The following is a 16,593-nucleotide window of genomic DNA, read 5'->3' on the forward strand; positions in this document are numbered from 1 at the left end:
CTTAATTTCCTCAATTTAATATTTCTTTTATACAAAGAAATAAAAATAATTTCCCACATTGAAAATTCTTTATAAACCACTGTATTATGCATCTAGAATATATATAGTAGAATATACAATGGTTGCAAGTATATAATTTTGCACTGTAAGTATTTAAAATGTGCAAACAGAATGACATACTTTCATTCATTATTTTTTTCATTTTCTAGTTTTGTGCAATTTTGATAAAAGTAAATTATGTTTCCTTCCAAATTTTCACTTGATTTTCCAGAGGGCAGAATGCCAATATAAACAACTGAAAAAAACTTCCTTTAAAGTGGGCAAGTCAGAAATGCACGCTGTGTCTGGCAGTAGAATTAGAGTCTTTTAACTGTAGAAGTTAAATTGCTTCTTTTCTAAAAACAATATTAAAGTGTGTGCAATTATTAAGTCACAATTGAATAGATATGAATATTTTGCTAACATCAAACACTGTCTGCAGTGTGCTTGAATAGCTATTCCTGAAATACAATGCAAAAAAATATCTAAATTATGTATTAAATTCTTAAATTGTTTAGTGTCTCTTATTTTCTCATTTACTCACAGCTATCAATTTTGGATTAACTCAAGGATTAATTATCCATTTTAGGATTTGTCCAAACTTTCCCCTCCTTCTCCCTATTTCTGTCTGCCTGTTGGCTGTTTTCCTATTAGATGACACCTGAGTCATGGCCTGGAAAAGAATCTAATGTTGGATGAAACACAAAATGCCTCTATGAGGAGGCTGAATAGTACTAGAATTAACACTTCTATCTGAATCTAAATTAGCCTGTAATTATTTCTATGTCACATCCACATACATCAGTCAAAAATGTTCCATGAGAAGAATTTTCATCCAAATGTGGACTATAAGTCAATGAGTAAAGCAAGCTATTTAGTTGTTTAAAATCACATATCACAATTCAAAAGGTGAGAAAAGGACACCTATTCTTTTATGCCTGTGTGGAAAAACTTCTAAATAACTTTAGAAATTATTTTACCCAAAAGTCTACAAGCGATAAATGCTGGAGAGGGTGTGGAGAAAAGGGAACCCTCTTACACTGTTGGTGGGAATGCAAACTAGTACAGTCCCTATGGAGAACAGTGTGGAGATTCCTTAAAAAACTAGAAATAGAACTGCCATATGACCCAGCAATCCCACTCCTGGGCATACACACTGAGGAAACCAGATCTGAAAGAGACACGTGCACCCCAATGTTCATCGCAGCACTGTTTATAAGAGCCAGGACATGGAAGCAACCTAGATGCCCATCAGCAGACGAATGGATAAGGAAGCTGTGGTACATATACACCATGGAATATTACTCAGCCATTAAAAAGAATATATTTGAATCAGTTCTAATGAGATGGATGAAACTGGAGTCTATTATACAGAGTGAAGTAAGCCAGAAAGAAAAACACCAATTCAGTATACTAACACATATATATGGAATTTAGAAAGTTGGTAACGATAACCCTGTATGCGAGACAGCGAGAGAGACACAGATGTATAGAACAGTCTTTTGGACTCTGTGGGAGAGGGCGAGAGTGGGATGATTTGGGAGAATGGCATTGAAACATGTCAATTACCATATGTGAAACGAATCACCAGTCCAGGTTCAACGCATGATACAGGGCGCTCGGGGCTGGTGCACTGGGATGACCCAGAGGGATGGGATGGGGAGGGAGGAGGGAGGGGGGTTCAGGATGGGGAACTGATGTACACCCATGTCTAATTCATGTCAATGTATGGCAAAACCAATACAATATTGTGAAGAACAAAAAAAAGACAAAAAAAATAAAAGGGAAAGTATAGATATTATTTTTGTTACACAATGAAAAAAATGTAAGTATTCTTTCAGAGACATAGAAAAAAGAAATGAACACAGAGTCATGTCCAATGGTGCTCCCCTGATTGCCCAGTGGTTAAGAATCTGCCTGGCAATGCAGGGGATTTAATATAAATCCCTGGGCAGGGAGATATGATCCCACATGCCATGGAGCAACTAAGTCCATGTGCTTCAACTACTGAAGCCAAGGAGCTCTGGAGCCCGTGCATCGCAATTAGAGAGCCTGCTTGCCACAACTACTGAGCCTGCGCACGCCGAAGGCCATGACCCACAACTAGAGAGCCCGTGCACTGCGACGAAGATCCTGCGTGCTGTGACTAAGACCCGATATGGTCAAATAAATCAATAAATATTAAAAAAAAAGAATCATCTCCAATAATCATCTGAACATTTGGTGGCAGCTCACTGTGTTTAATCTCCAACTTACCTGGAGATTAAAAAATAATATCCTTTTAACACACGAAAATATTTTATCTGTTTATATTGGCCTAACATTAAATAAACAAAAATAAAACCGAACAATACCCAGATTGTTATGATGTTTCTCATGCCACGGTTTGTGGCTGTCGTGTTAATTGACATGTTTCAAACACCACTTCTCTTGGAATTCGAGTTTGGTACCTCACTGCCAACCACAGTGAAGTTAATGTGCCAGGAGGAAATAAACACACCTGTCTTTAGCCCTTAGGCTAAAGGCTTAGTTGAGCCCTTAGTTGGGGGGGGGAGAAAGTTGATTTCAAGTCTCAGCAATTACATTTTTCATGATTTAAATCTACTTCAATACTAGGAAATGGTTTTCCCCTTAATATTTATTCATATATTCAGTCAAAAATTGTTGTATATCAGCTATGCATGTGTATTGTACTATAAAAATATTTTCTTATATGACTTCAAGACATGTCTCTGGATTTTATTTTATTAATGAAAATCAGGAAAATCATTCTCCGAAATTATATTGATTAAAAAAAGTTAGTGATAGTGAGAAGAACTTGCCTCTGCCTTCTCCCCCACTTCTGAATTGATATTTATGATAAGACAAGCTTTTATACTTATCTTTAGAAAAGATACTCAACTTTAAAATAAAATATATTCAACTGTAAAATAAAGTCGTAATTACCACCTGCTTCACTTAAAGGAAGTTACAAAAGTTCTGGAGATGAAAGCCTTCAAATATTTTGATCTCTCTAGATCAAAGTTGCTTCATAAATATGAAGTAGTTTTATTTCTTTAAATAAATTGAAGAATATGTGCATTGTATCTAAAGTAACTATGCCTCATCACTTGCCACTCCTTACAAATACAAAATAATCTAATTAACACAATGGTCCTTCTGCTTGAAACTGCTTTGTGAAATATGAAAGACAAGGACACCCTTCAGCATACATAGAAATAAGCTCCTGGAAATTTTGAGGGAAAATGGCTTTTACGTCTCTGCTGTTCTTAGTATATTTGTGAGATTAGTATTCCTTTGCTGTTAAATATTCTATCCCATAGCTTGAAAATTGAGAGAAAATATTCTACTAATTAAAACAAAGGAAGTTATATTCTTTTATCCAGTTATAAAGTTATCTTCTTACAAATACGTGAAAATAACAAGAAATTAACTTGCAAATTGCTTTTAGAACAGTTTAAGTACAGTTGCCCACTGTAAAGTAATTAAAGGAAACGTTGCCGCAGCACCAGGAAGACCCTGCATGAGAGCTTAGTTGCTTTAGTCATGTCGGACTCTTTGCAACCCCAGGGACTGAAGCCCGCCAGGCTCCTCTGACCATGGGCTTCTCCAGGCAAGAATACTGGAGTGGGTTGCCATGCCCTCCTCCAGGGAATCTTCCCAACTCAGGGACTGAACCCATGGCTCCCGTGGCTTCCGAGACTCCTGCCTTGCAGGCGGATCCTTTACCCACTGAGACACCTGGGAAGCCCCTTAGGAAGACCAACATCACTGAAAATGTAGGAAAGATGGCCATGGTGATGATCCGTCACCCTTTAGTGGCAAAGCATCTGAATCTTCTTTGACATTTTAGGTCTTCCCCAACACATGAATTGTGCGGAGGCAGAGTGTGTCATCTGCTAGAGAAGTTGAAAATGAGGGACTGACTCACTTTCCCAACATCCTTCAGAGCAAAGATGCAAGCACATGAGCCAAGCTGTGCCAAGGAAACGCAATAACCTCAGAATTAAAGTGGGAAGTGTCACTTGACCCGAGGGACTCTTAGGAAAAGTTGTTTCCTGGGCATCAGTGGCAGCATTGGTATCCAGAAATATATAATTGGCCATGCCAGGTACAGTATTTAGCATCTTACCAGTTTGGCAATTATGTTCTCAGATGACTAATCACAGTGCAAATTTGGATGTGATCTTCCTGTCTGTGTAGCCTCAAATTTAATTTTGTATTGACTCTGGCAGTTATGAAACACTTTTAGAAACATTTCCTTTATAATCAGAGAGAGATGGTTTTATGTGGCTTGTAATTGAGGATCCTAAGTGATTCAAAATGGAATTAATAGCTATATGGTATTGCTTTTTTACCACATTAAAATCCAGTTAACACAACATGGTGACAAAATATTGTTATTTTGTCTCAGAATGAAAATACTCAGAATGAAAAAGATCAGCAAGTTATTTTAATAAAATATTAGTAAGTGGTTGGATTATCTCAATGAGGTCTTAATAAATTTAAAACAAGATTTTATTCTAAGAAAAACATTTTGGTGTATATTTGTGGGAAAAAAGGGATGACCCTTAGAGTATATCAAGTAAATTGATATCTGGCTGTTTTACTTTTCATCATGTAGGTTTAGATAAGTCATTTAAACTCTCTGAATCTTGATTTCCTCCGTCATATGGAAAATAAGAGAGAGCCTATTTATGTCATGTGATTGTTGACTTAGAGGTAATATATTTCACATGTTTACCATAGTGTCTAGAGCATGTCAGGTATTCACAAAATTATTTCATATAATATATTACTGGATATGAATGAGTTGTCTTCTCAAACTGTCCTTTCTGGGTATGAGTTTTAGTTCTGGCGTGTTCTAAACACCTACACATGCACCTCAATGTTCATTGCAGCATGATTTACAATAGCCAGGACATGGAAGCAACCTGGATGTTCACCAACAGATGAATGGATAAAGAAGATGTAGTATATACGATGGAATATAAAAGGAATAAAAGGAACTCAGTCATAAAAACAAATTGGATCATTTATCGATGTAGGTGGACTAGAGACTGCCATATAGAGTGAAGTAAGTCAGAAAGAGAAAATTAAATGTTGCATATTAACACATATATGTGAAAAGCAAATATATGTTAATGCATATATGTGGAATTTAGAAAAATGGTATAGATGATCTTATTTGAAAAGCAGAAATAGAGATATAGACATAGAGAACAAATGAATGGAGGAGGGAAAGGGGGATAGTGGGATGTATGAAGAGATTGGGATTGACATGTATACACTATTGATACTATGTGTAAAATAGATAAGTGATGAGAACCTAGTATACAGCACAAGGAACTCTTCTTAGTGCCCTGTGCAAACCTAAATGTGAAGGATAAAGGGGATATATGTATACATATAGTTGATTCACTTTGAGGTACAGTAGGAACTAATACAACACTGTAAAGGAACCATATTCCAATAAAAACGAAGTTTAAAAAATCTTCAAGGGGGATTCTGACCTGGGCTGTACATGTGGCCCCCCTTGGATATTACACCCAGTGTCCCTAGCTGATGGTTTGAAGTCTCTGCTATATTGATGGCTGAAGTTTTTATCCTTCTTTGTCTTACAAGAAGATAAAGATATAGACTGGGAATATTCTAGATTGTTCACACTGTATTATAAAACAAGAAAAACATGTTTGTAAACTGTGACTCATCATTCATGTTTGCATTTTGTATCTTTCCTAACCAATTGTGGCCAACAATGTAAGCTGGTCCCCTATTATGATTTTTCCATTTTACTTCTTGATTGCTTAAACTCAAGCTGAAAATCTATGAAGTAATGTATGTTATCTGTTCCCAAACTTTCAACATGCCTCTTTAGATTGCCTTTAGTTACCTTTGATACAATATTAGACTTTGATGGTTCCCTTGCCTTGTGTTCTGAAAAGATATTCTAGACATGTAATTTCTATTCCAGTTACATCTCTATTTCTATTCGCAATGACAGTCTAACTTTCAAGGATAGAGAATATAACAGAATTTGAATTACACATAGTTATTCACTGGTTTAACTATACATTTCATGTGCGATATTCTCATTTAACAATACCAATACTACTACAACCATTATGATTTAAAAAAGAAACTGTAAGTAGTTTTGGTCATTTTACTCCATTTGAATATTGTATAGCTCAATTATCAGAGCATATGGCCTTTACATAGAGTTTCTTTGTCTTAAACCTCTCAGTTTTTATACTAAACACAAGTCTTTATCTACTGCTCACAATGAGTGTTTATGTCAATGTCTGACCAGTTTTTTTGTTTCTTTGAGATCTGAGCTCTAGTAGATTCCTTGTCCAGATTATCTGTAATTTATATTCTTGTAAACCAGTTTAACTTAAAAAAATCCTTGGTTCACATTTTCATTCCTTGCAACACCAGATATATTTATTTTGGCAAAACAAATTGTTATTGAAAACTCTGATGACAATTCAAATCTGGATATTTCTCCTGTAGTTTATTTTTCATCTCATTGAAAAGATTTGACCTTTTCCCTTGGGTATTTTAAAATGTCTCTCTTGCTCCCCCTCTTCTTCCCCCGCCTTCTTCCTTGCTTCCTCTTTTCTCTTTCTTTTTAAAAGTCTGATATTTATACTAGAATTCATCTTGTTGGTTTTTCTGGGTCAATAATATTAGATAAGAGTTCTTCTAAATGTACTTTTATCTTTTTTTTTTTTTTTTTTTGAGAGGGGAGCTTCTTTGAGCTATAGATTTTGGTTTCATTGATTTGGTTTTTGTTTTTTTCAGGAATCTTCTTATTATAAGTTTTGATATTTTTTCTTTTTTTGCTGAGCTACATATGTATTTGTGTGCTTATTCATGCCTGTTTATTTTGATATTAGTCTTCATTTCTGAAATGGTGTTTTTCTTTTATTTAAATACCCCATTTCAGAGTTTTCCAATTCTAAATTTTTATTCTATTCTATCAAATTATATCATTTGAAATATGTGCTGCTTATTTTGCCATAATGTCATAATAATGTCCATTTGTTCTGTGATGCTGTGTTTCTAAAAGCTTTTCTTGGTCTATAGCAGTGCTGTTCCACACTTCACTATTTCAGAATTCCTAGTCAATCCCTTTTGTCCAAAACCACATGTTCAATAGTCCGAAACCATTGTTTCAAGTGCTCCCTAGATCGTGGCCAGTGTGCTTCCAAAATCTAAGTTAGATTCTCTATCTTGACTCAAATTATCCTGAGTTGTTTTCTTTATATGCTCACCTTCCACCTTTCCCCCACACCTCTAACAACAACAACAAAACTTGGGAGGACTAAGATATTAAATCCACACAAACAAATCTCACTAAATTTTTTGTGAGAATTGACAGAATGTTTGCATTATACATTCTTCTATTTAAAATTAATTTTGTATTTTTAAGTCATATAACCAGTGATGGAATCCAAGTAGTGGTGAAATGATGAGCATTATCTCAGTGAAATTCCCTATTTACCCATATCTTCTCTAAAAGAATATTCCTCAATGCCTTCAAGTAAGAGAGGAAACACTGTGCTCTAACATAAGGCATTTCTAGCTGATACATTGTTCTATGTTAGTAATAGAAGTAATAATATTCTCTTATTCTATCTGATCTAATCATTATTTTGAATTTAAAAGAAGTTTTCTTTTTGAACTCAATTCCCTTGCCAATATTTTATAGATACACAGAACATGTAAAACATCAGGATACTTCTTACTTCAAATAAATGAAGAGGATAACAATGATTAAGTAAAAATTAGTCTTGCATCCCCTAAAGTGATATTTTATAGCTTTCTGTGAATAGCAATCTATGACTGACTTGCAAATATTAATTAAAATCTAAAAAGGGACTTTCATTTAGTTCATTTTTCTTTATCAAAATAAAACATTTTTTTCTCTTCTGGTAGCCTAAATTATATTACTTTATGGACACAGTTCATTGATAGCTGTATATTGATTATCTTCATATATATATATATATATATATATATATACACACACACACATGTGATTAAATAAGCATATTCTATATTTACCTACGGAACAAAAAAATACAGGCACTAATCTTCTAACACCATGAAGGAAGAGATATTTGTTTCAGTAATAACATCCAGTACCACAAAATTTCTAGGGATATTTGGGCTTCCCAGGTGATGATGATTTAAAGAACCTTCCAGCCAACGCAGGTGACACATAAGAGATGCGGGTTCAATCCCTGAGTTGGGAAGATCCCCTGGAGGAGGGTATGGCAATCCACTCCAGTATTCTTGCCTGGAGAACCTTATGGAGAGAGGAGCCTGGTGGACTATGGTCAATAGGGTTACTAAGTGTTGGACACTACTGAAATGACTTAGCACACACCACAAACTTTATCTGGAACAAACTTTGTTCTCCATAAATTATTCTTGAATGATTGTTCCTAATATATCACTGCCTTTCCTCCAACTTCCTCACAGGAAAAAAAACAACAAAGCAGAGACAATATGATTGATTATGATGTTGGATATGGTGTTTGATTTTACTATAATATTGTGCTTAGTTCAGGATTTGGAGATATGGAAGAATAATATGCATAGAAGAGTATAGTATATGTTGAAAAATAGTGTATATTACATAAGATTTACATAAATATATTTGGTTGTGGTTGAAATTTCCACTGTTAGTACATGAAAGAGCTGGATTATGCATTGTGCAAGGGCTCTTTGGGTGCAGTAAAGTGAAGAACTACTAAATTTAAGAATCTCCATTTTTACTACCCATGTGACATATTTTTACACACTAACCCATACAACTTCTCAGCTCCTTTTTACTCTGAAGATGTCATTGAAGACTAAATTGGCTAAAGATCACAGTCTTCACCTGATTTAAATCTTCCACCCAGAAACTCAAATAGGTCATATGCTGAAGGGCTGATAATAACATTTATACTTGAAGGGGAACTGCTTTCATCTGAGCTGTGTGTTGGAACTTTGTTTCTCTGTTTACTTCAATTTAAACAAATTAAAACAATTAATCACAGTAACATCAAACTCCCTATACTTGTCCTAGGTTGGCAGTTTGTATGATAAACTGCCAACTTCAAATGTCCAACAACTTGTAATTTTTTGTTTCCAGTACTAATCACAGGTAGTTCAGAGTCACACCCAGAGGAAGTGTCATGTCTGTATCTCAAGAACCCTCTTCCTCATTCTTGGCCTAAGACAGAAGAGATCTAGCTAGTGCGTGGTTAGACAGTCAGCAATTCTTGGTTGTCCTGAGAACCATGCTTTACTATTTTGTGTGTTAATTGCTCAATCGTGCCCAATTCTTTGTGACCCCGTGGACTATAGTCCACAAGGCTCCTCTGTCCATGGAATTCTCCAGGCAAGAATACTGAGTGGATTGTCATGCCCTCCTCCAGGGGATCTTCCCAACCCAGAGATCAAACTCAGGTCTCCTGCAATGCAGGCAGATTCTTTACTATCTGAGCCACCACAGAAGGATAAAACAAAAGATACACTCTTGAATAACTAGCTTCTTTTACTAGAAAGAGGACTTTGCTTTTTCCAAAATCTGACTGTGAATAAAAAAGAAAATAAACACTGAAAAAAGTATATCCTGATCTGATTTATTTTCATAAATAATAATTAGATGATCTTCTGACATTTTTTCAGCTCAGATTTCAAGTTTGTTAGTGTTGGCAATAGGGATTATTTATTTATAACTGATCATTTTTATAATTCCCTTTAGGTTTATCTTCTATAATATTTTGTTTTAAATGGATTATCTAGTATCATATTTTTGTTCCTGCATTTACTTTTTCATTCCTTCACTGTTACTCCAATAGCATATAATTTTTTTTAATTTTTAAAATTTATTTTATTGAAGCATGGTTGATTTATAATATTGCACTAATTTATGTTGTACAACAGTGATTCAGTTATTTTTCATGTTATTTTCCATTTTGGTTTATCACAGAATATTGACCATAGAGTTGTGATGCTGATCTTGGTTTTGACATGAGGATAAGCTCAGATTGTGAGTCCCTTCAGTGATCGGGAATGGGCATGGGATGTAAATGAGAAATAAACTTTAATTTTTTTTTTTTTTTTTTAGCCTCCAGCATCTTTTATTTTTCCTAGAACCTGTATACAATTAACTCTAGCAGGGCAGTACTCAATACTGTTTAAGCCTCACATTTTAGATTAACTACTTATTATAAATGTGAATGCACATCCTCATACCTGGGAAACTGACGTATTTACTTATTTATGTAACCATACAAAATTTTATATGCAACAGGAGCTTCTATACTATAGAATCTGACCTTACAAACTAGCTTACATATAAAAGTTACTTTGCTCATCTGTCCTAATCTAGAAAGTGTTGCACCAATGCTTAAGATGTTATTAAAACAGATGAGTTCTCTCAACACAAGGTTAACAAACCTGAAGCTCCACCCTAGAAATACAAACGCGTAATTTGAAAATTGTTTTACCAGAAATAGCTTATGAGCAACTCTTACCAAAGTAGTACTATAGGGAGTTACAGTGTTGACCAAAAGAAGACACAGGTTTCTCATTAAACTTTTTTTAGTGGGTCTCAAATTCTGTGATAGATTTTTGGTCAAGTTGTTTTCATTAAAAAGTACTGATTTTAAAAACTAATAACTTAAACTGCCACACACAAAACATATGGTCCACAAAAACATTCTCCTTTCCTTCTGAAGGTTTTACAATGCATTGTTATCATTAACCAGTCTTTTACTATCAAACTTAAATGGCCAATTGAGACAAACAGTTCTGAGACCGTTCTTCCACCACTGATTAAGACTGGGGTGGCAGGTGTTGGGGATAATATTCATTTAGCCTTCTGAGCTTTCTGGGCAGACTTGGTGACCTTGCCAGCTCCAGCTGCCTTCTTGTCCACTGCCTTGATGACACCCACAGCGACTGTCTGTCTCATGTCACGCACAGCAAAACGGCCCAGGGGAGGATAATCAGAGAAGCTCTCGACGCACATGGGCTTGCCAGGAACCATATCAACAATGGCAGCATCACCAGATTTCAAGAATTTAGGGCCATCTTCCAGCTTTTTCCCAGAACGACGATCAATCTTCTCCTTCAGCTCAGCAAACTTGCAAGCGATGTGAGCTGTGTGACCATCCAGCACAGGTGCATATCCAGCACTGATTTGGCCTGGATGGTTCAAAATAATCACCTGAGCTGTGAAGCCAGCAGCTTCCATGGGTGGATCATTTTTGCTGTCACCAGCCACATTGCCACGACGGACATCTTTGACAGACACGTTCTTGACATTGAAGCCCACATTGTCCCCAGGAAGGGCTTCACTCAATGCTTCATGGTGCATTTCTACAGACTTCACTTCAGTTGTTACATTGACTGGAGCAAAGGTGACCACCATGCCAGGTTTGAGAACACCAGTCTCCACACGACCCACAGGGACAGTACCAATACCACCAATTTTGTAGACATCCTGGAGAGGCAAACGCAAGGGTTTGTCAGTTGGGCGAGTTGGTGGCAGGATGCAATCCAGAGCTTCAAGCAGGGTGGTTCCACTGGCGTTACCGTCCTTAGGGGTGACTTTCCATCCCATGAACCATGGCATGTTAGCACTTGGCTCCAGCATGTTGTCACCATTGCAGCCAGAAATTGGCACAAATGCTACTGTGTCGGGGTTGTAGCCAATTTTCTTAATGTAGGTGCTGACTTCCCTAACAATTTCCTCGTATCTCTTCTGGCTGTAGGGTGGCTCAGTGGAATCCATTTTGTTAACTCCAACAATTAGTTGTTTCACACCCAGAGTGTAAGCCAGAAGGGCATGCTCACGGGTCTGCCCATTCTTGGAGATACCGGCTTCAAATTCACCAACACCAGCAGCAACAATCAGGACAGCACAGTCAGCCTGGGATGTGCCTGTAATCATGTTTTTGATGAAGTCTCTGTGTCCTGGGGCATCAATGATGGTAACATAGTACTTGCTGGTTTCAAATTTCCACAGGGAGTTATCAATGGTGATACCACGCTCACGTTCAGCTTTCAGTTTGTCCAAGACCCAGGCATATTTGAAGGAGCCCTTTCCCATCTCGGCAGCCTCCTTCTTGAACTTCTCAATTGTTCTCTTGTCGATCCTGCCACATTTGTAGATCAGATGGCCAGTCGTGGTAGACTTCCCTGAATCTGCGTGCCCAATGACAACGATGTTGATGTGGGTCTTCTCTTTTCCCATTTTGGCTTAGGTTTAACGGTGGTTTTCACGACACCTGTGTCCGTTGCGAAAAAGCTAAACTTTAATTTTTATAGGTCGCTAGGATGTTTGTCTGCTTATTTTTCTTTGACCTTATTTACCTCTAATGCCATTTAAAAAAAATGTGTTCTGCTTGCTAGTAATCAATTTATCAACCAAAGCATTTCATATTCTCAAAAACTCTACCACCACTTTAGCTGCATCTTAGTATGCATGAAATTATTAATTTCCATTAATTCTTTCCACTAAGGAGCCCACTCCTTTTGTTCTGCTAGTTCTTCTCTGCTCCCAGTATAATGCAAATATCTAATAATTTATTCTGCTGAGGTGATGTTTGTGACAGCTAGTGAAGTATCCTAACTTTCCAGTGATTCTCAGTCTTAGTCATATAATGAATGGGCTACTGTGAATCATAACATCTTTCTAGGGGTTAAAACATTTGTCACTGGACCAATTTTCAAATGTTTGTGATATATGATTCCAAAATAACAGTTGGGATCCCTTCATTAGGCAGGAGAACTATCTATTCAGGGTCTTGTTTCCTTCTGTAGAGCACCCTGAACCTGTCATAGATACATTATTCCAATGTAATTATGGAATAATTAATTATGTATGCCCCACTGATGAGATATAGAGTCCACAAAACACTAAATTCATAGTTAAGTGTACTGGTAGAAAAATAATCAAAAACTAATAATCAGTTCCTGAACTTATAGGAATCCAATGAAAATTGCAACCACCTTTTAAAAGGTAAAACTTTCAAAACCCTTTAAAACATCATTTGGATTTTCTTCCAATTTCTAAGCAATATAATGAAGATGTTTTAGAAAATTCTAATAAATATCATATTTCTTACAGCATATACCTAGACCACAATTTGGTCAGAAACTACAGTTGAGCACAATCTCTCCCCTGAAATCTGTAGATGTAGAATCATTGGCTATGAAAATCATAAGGGATGTTATTCTCAGGTGAGATTATATTCCGTGGCCAAGGGCAAACAACTATACTGGTCACTTGACTTGATTTTAAAGATTTGTGTGTATTGAGGAAGAGGCATGGGAAGGAGTTGTGAAAATTATTTTATTTGACGACTTTCAGTGTACCTGTGGGCCAACTATGCCAGTATCCTTTGATGTCAGGATTAATAGTTCACTGCTCTGAACTGGGCTTTTAGATTTAATTAGGTACCATTTTTTAATTTTTGTTTTTATTTTCATTATGCTAGAAGATGGGTCAAATAAGATCTTGCTGTGATTTATTTGAAAGAGTGCTCTGCTTATGTTTTCCTCTAAGAGTTTTATATAGTCCGGCCTTCCGTTTAGGTCTTTAACCCATTTTGAGTCTATCTTTGTGTATGGTGTTAGGGATTGTTTTAGTTTCATTCCTCTACATAGAGCTGTCCAGCTTTTCAGAAACACTTAATGAAGAGACTGTCTTTACCACATTGCATATTCTTGCCTCCTTTGTCATAGATTAGGTGACCCTAGGTACATAGGTTTGGGATGGGTGAGAGGTCCAAGAGGGAGGGGATATGTGTATATATGTATAGCCGATTTGGGCTTTGCTGATGGCTCAGATAGTAAAGAATCCGCCTACAATGCGAAAGACCTGGGTTCAGTCCCTGGGTTGGGAAGATTCCCTGGAGGAGGGCATGGCAACCCACTTTAGTATTCTTGCCTGGAGGATCCCCATGGACAGAGGAGCCTGGCGAATTACAGTCCATGGGGTTGCAAAGAGTTGGACACAATTAAGCGACCAAGCACATAGCTGATTCACTTTGCTGTACATCAGAAACTAATACAACATTGTAAATCAACTATACCTCAATAAAAAAGATGTAATACATTTAAAAAATAGCTGAAACTTAAGTAATTTCAGCTACGTCCACAAAAAACCCAACAAACAAACAAATCTCATTAATTATGAGTCAGTTTCCTTTGAGGAAGAGCCCTTCAAAGTCATAACAAAACTTTAAAATAAATATCAGCCCAATTTTTCTCTAAAGACACTTTTTAAAATTAAATCTACTCTACTTATGGAAAAGAAAAATCCAGGATCCTTTGAAAGCTGTGGGGTTTCAGCTGATACAAAACACCACTAAGGGACTATCCCCACTTAGTTTAGATATATAAGCAGGCTAGATGATAAATGGCACAATGTTACAAGTCCATCCCCTGGGTATCTTACTGTCCTGCAGGCCAAACTTGTGGTTATTTCCATAGTCCCTAAATGTATAATTGGTATGAGTATAATTAGTAGCTGGCAGAACTATCACAATGGTTTCTAGGCCCAGGGAATGAGAATCATCCTGGTAGGAAAAGCCAGATGGAAATCTCTGTAACGTCCCCCTCTTCCTAGAGAAGATAATAAATCAGCATCAGTGTCATGTCCTATGTAGAAATGCAGAAATCAGTGTTTTAAAGCATGCTGTGCTACAAGGCCTCATCACATTTTATTTAATTCACCAATATGGTCACAGCAAAAATCAGATGGATATTGACAGAAGACAGTGGGCCACTTAAACATAATGAAGTGGTAGTCCCACTGCTGTGAGAGATGGGATATCTTTATTAGAAAAAATTTAATAAGTTCTGGAAATGGTATGTAGTTAATGATCTGGTGATGTGCTATTTTCAGACTCCATGAGGAAAGAAGATCAGAGCCAGGACACATTCAGTGTCTTGCTCCAGAGCTGTGATAATATTCCTACACAGTTTTAAATCCAGTCAAAGAAAATTTGTTCACATTGACATTCTCTAGATCAGATTCTCTTTTGATGAATGATATTGAGGGGACCTGATGAACAGAAACAAGCAAGTTCTTTCACTTCCTTGCTAAAATTCATGTGTGATTAAGAGTAAAAAATAAATCCTGTGATGATTCAGGGACCTGTCACATGGGTGAGCTAGTAAAGGCTCTAATTGCCTGGAGATGCCAGGACATTCCTTCAACGGAGATATAAATTATCATATTTTACCTCTCCTAACACTGTAAAGGGAACAGCACTCTGTAGGCATTTTTGGATTTTGGAGAAGAGCATAGTTCTTTTTAGAATTCTTTTTCAATCTATCTATTAGACAATTTGGGGACATCCCTGGTGGTCCAGTGGTTAAGAATCCACCTCCCAATGCTGGGATTGTCAGTTCCATCCCTGGTGGGGGGACTAAGATCTCACATGCCACAGGGCAATTAAGCCTGTGTGATGCAACTAGAGAGAAGCTAGATCACAGCGATGAAGAATCTGTACATTGCAGCTAAGACCCAACGCAGCCATGAATAAGTAAGTAAATAAATAAATATCAGATAATTCAAATATTGCCAACTTTTAGTGGACCCAGAGCAAGACAGGGCTCTGCAGCAGGTCTGGGCTTTGGTAAATCTGTCCTTCAGCTCAGTCACTTTAGTCATTTTATCTGATAGACCCAAAGGTGCTGGAAGTGAATGAACATACTGTATAGTGTCTCTGGAAACACTAATAAGGGAATAGCAGTGAAAACTCATGTTTCTAGAGAAGCATTGTCATTTGTGTAGCAGAAACCAGCAGCTTTTGACATGCTACCAGGTTCCAGTAGATGATGAATACTTGATGATGAAACAGTGAGTGACTATGAAATCAGGGTTGACCCTTGTGAACTTGAGGTACCAGACATGCCAATTCATAAGTCAGGATGGAGTCTAATCAAATGTAGAGGGTATAAGTAATAAAAATAACTGTATGTGTCTAGGTCATCTCTCTTTGTTACACACTGATGTTGTTGTTATTCAGTCATCCAGAAGTGTCCAACTCTTTGTGATCCCATGGACTGCAGCATGCCAGGTCTCCCTGTCCCTCACCATCTCCTGAAGTTTGCTCAAGTAAATGTGCATTACATTGATGATGCCATCCAGACATCTCATCTTCTGATGCTCTCTTCTCTTTCTGCCCTCAATCTTTCCCAGCATCAGGGGATTTTCCAATGAGTCAGTTGTTCACATCTGATGACCAAAATACTGGAGCTTCAGCTTTAGTATCAGTCCTTCCAACAAGTATTCAGGGTTGATTCCTTTTAGGATTATTGGTTTGATCTCCTTGCTGTCCAAGAGACTCTTGGGAGTCTTCACCAGCAGCACAGTTCAAAGGCATCCATTTTTTGGCATTCTACCTTCTTTACAGTCCAGCTTTCACAACTGTATGTGACCACTGGGAAGACCATTACCTCGACTATATGGACCTTTGTCAGCAGAGTAATATCTCTTCTTTTCTACAAACTGTCTAGGTTTGTTAGAGCTTT

The 16,593-nt window shown here is 36.9% G+C and overlaps 1 protein-coding gene across 1 annotated transcript; it reads right to left on the reverse strand.

Annotated features, from left to right (window-relative positions):
* Positions 1-10,626: 10,626 nt before the first annotated feature.
* Positions 10,627-12,336, reverse strand: LOC122453312 (elongation factor 1-alpha 1-like). Its single transcript, XM_043487294.1, has one exon. The coding sequence runs from the start codon at positions 12,299-12,301 to the stop codon at positions 10,913-10,915; it is 1,389 nt and encodes a 462-aa protein (XP_043343229.1). The 5' UTR covers positions 12,302-12,336; the 3' UTR covers positions 10,627-10,912.
* Between the last annotated feature and the right edge of the window lie 4,257 nt (positions 12,337-16,593).

Source organism: Cervus canadensis, chromosome 1 (genome assembly GCF_019320065.1).
Source record: "Cervus canadensis isolate Bull #8, Minnesota chromosome 1, ASM1932006v1, whole genome shotgun sequence".
Taxonomy (NCBI): domain Eukaryota; kingdom Metazoa; phylum Chordata; class Mammalia; order Artiodactyla; family Cervidae; genus Cervus; species Cervus canadensis.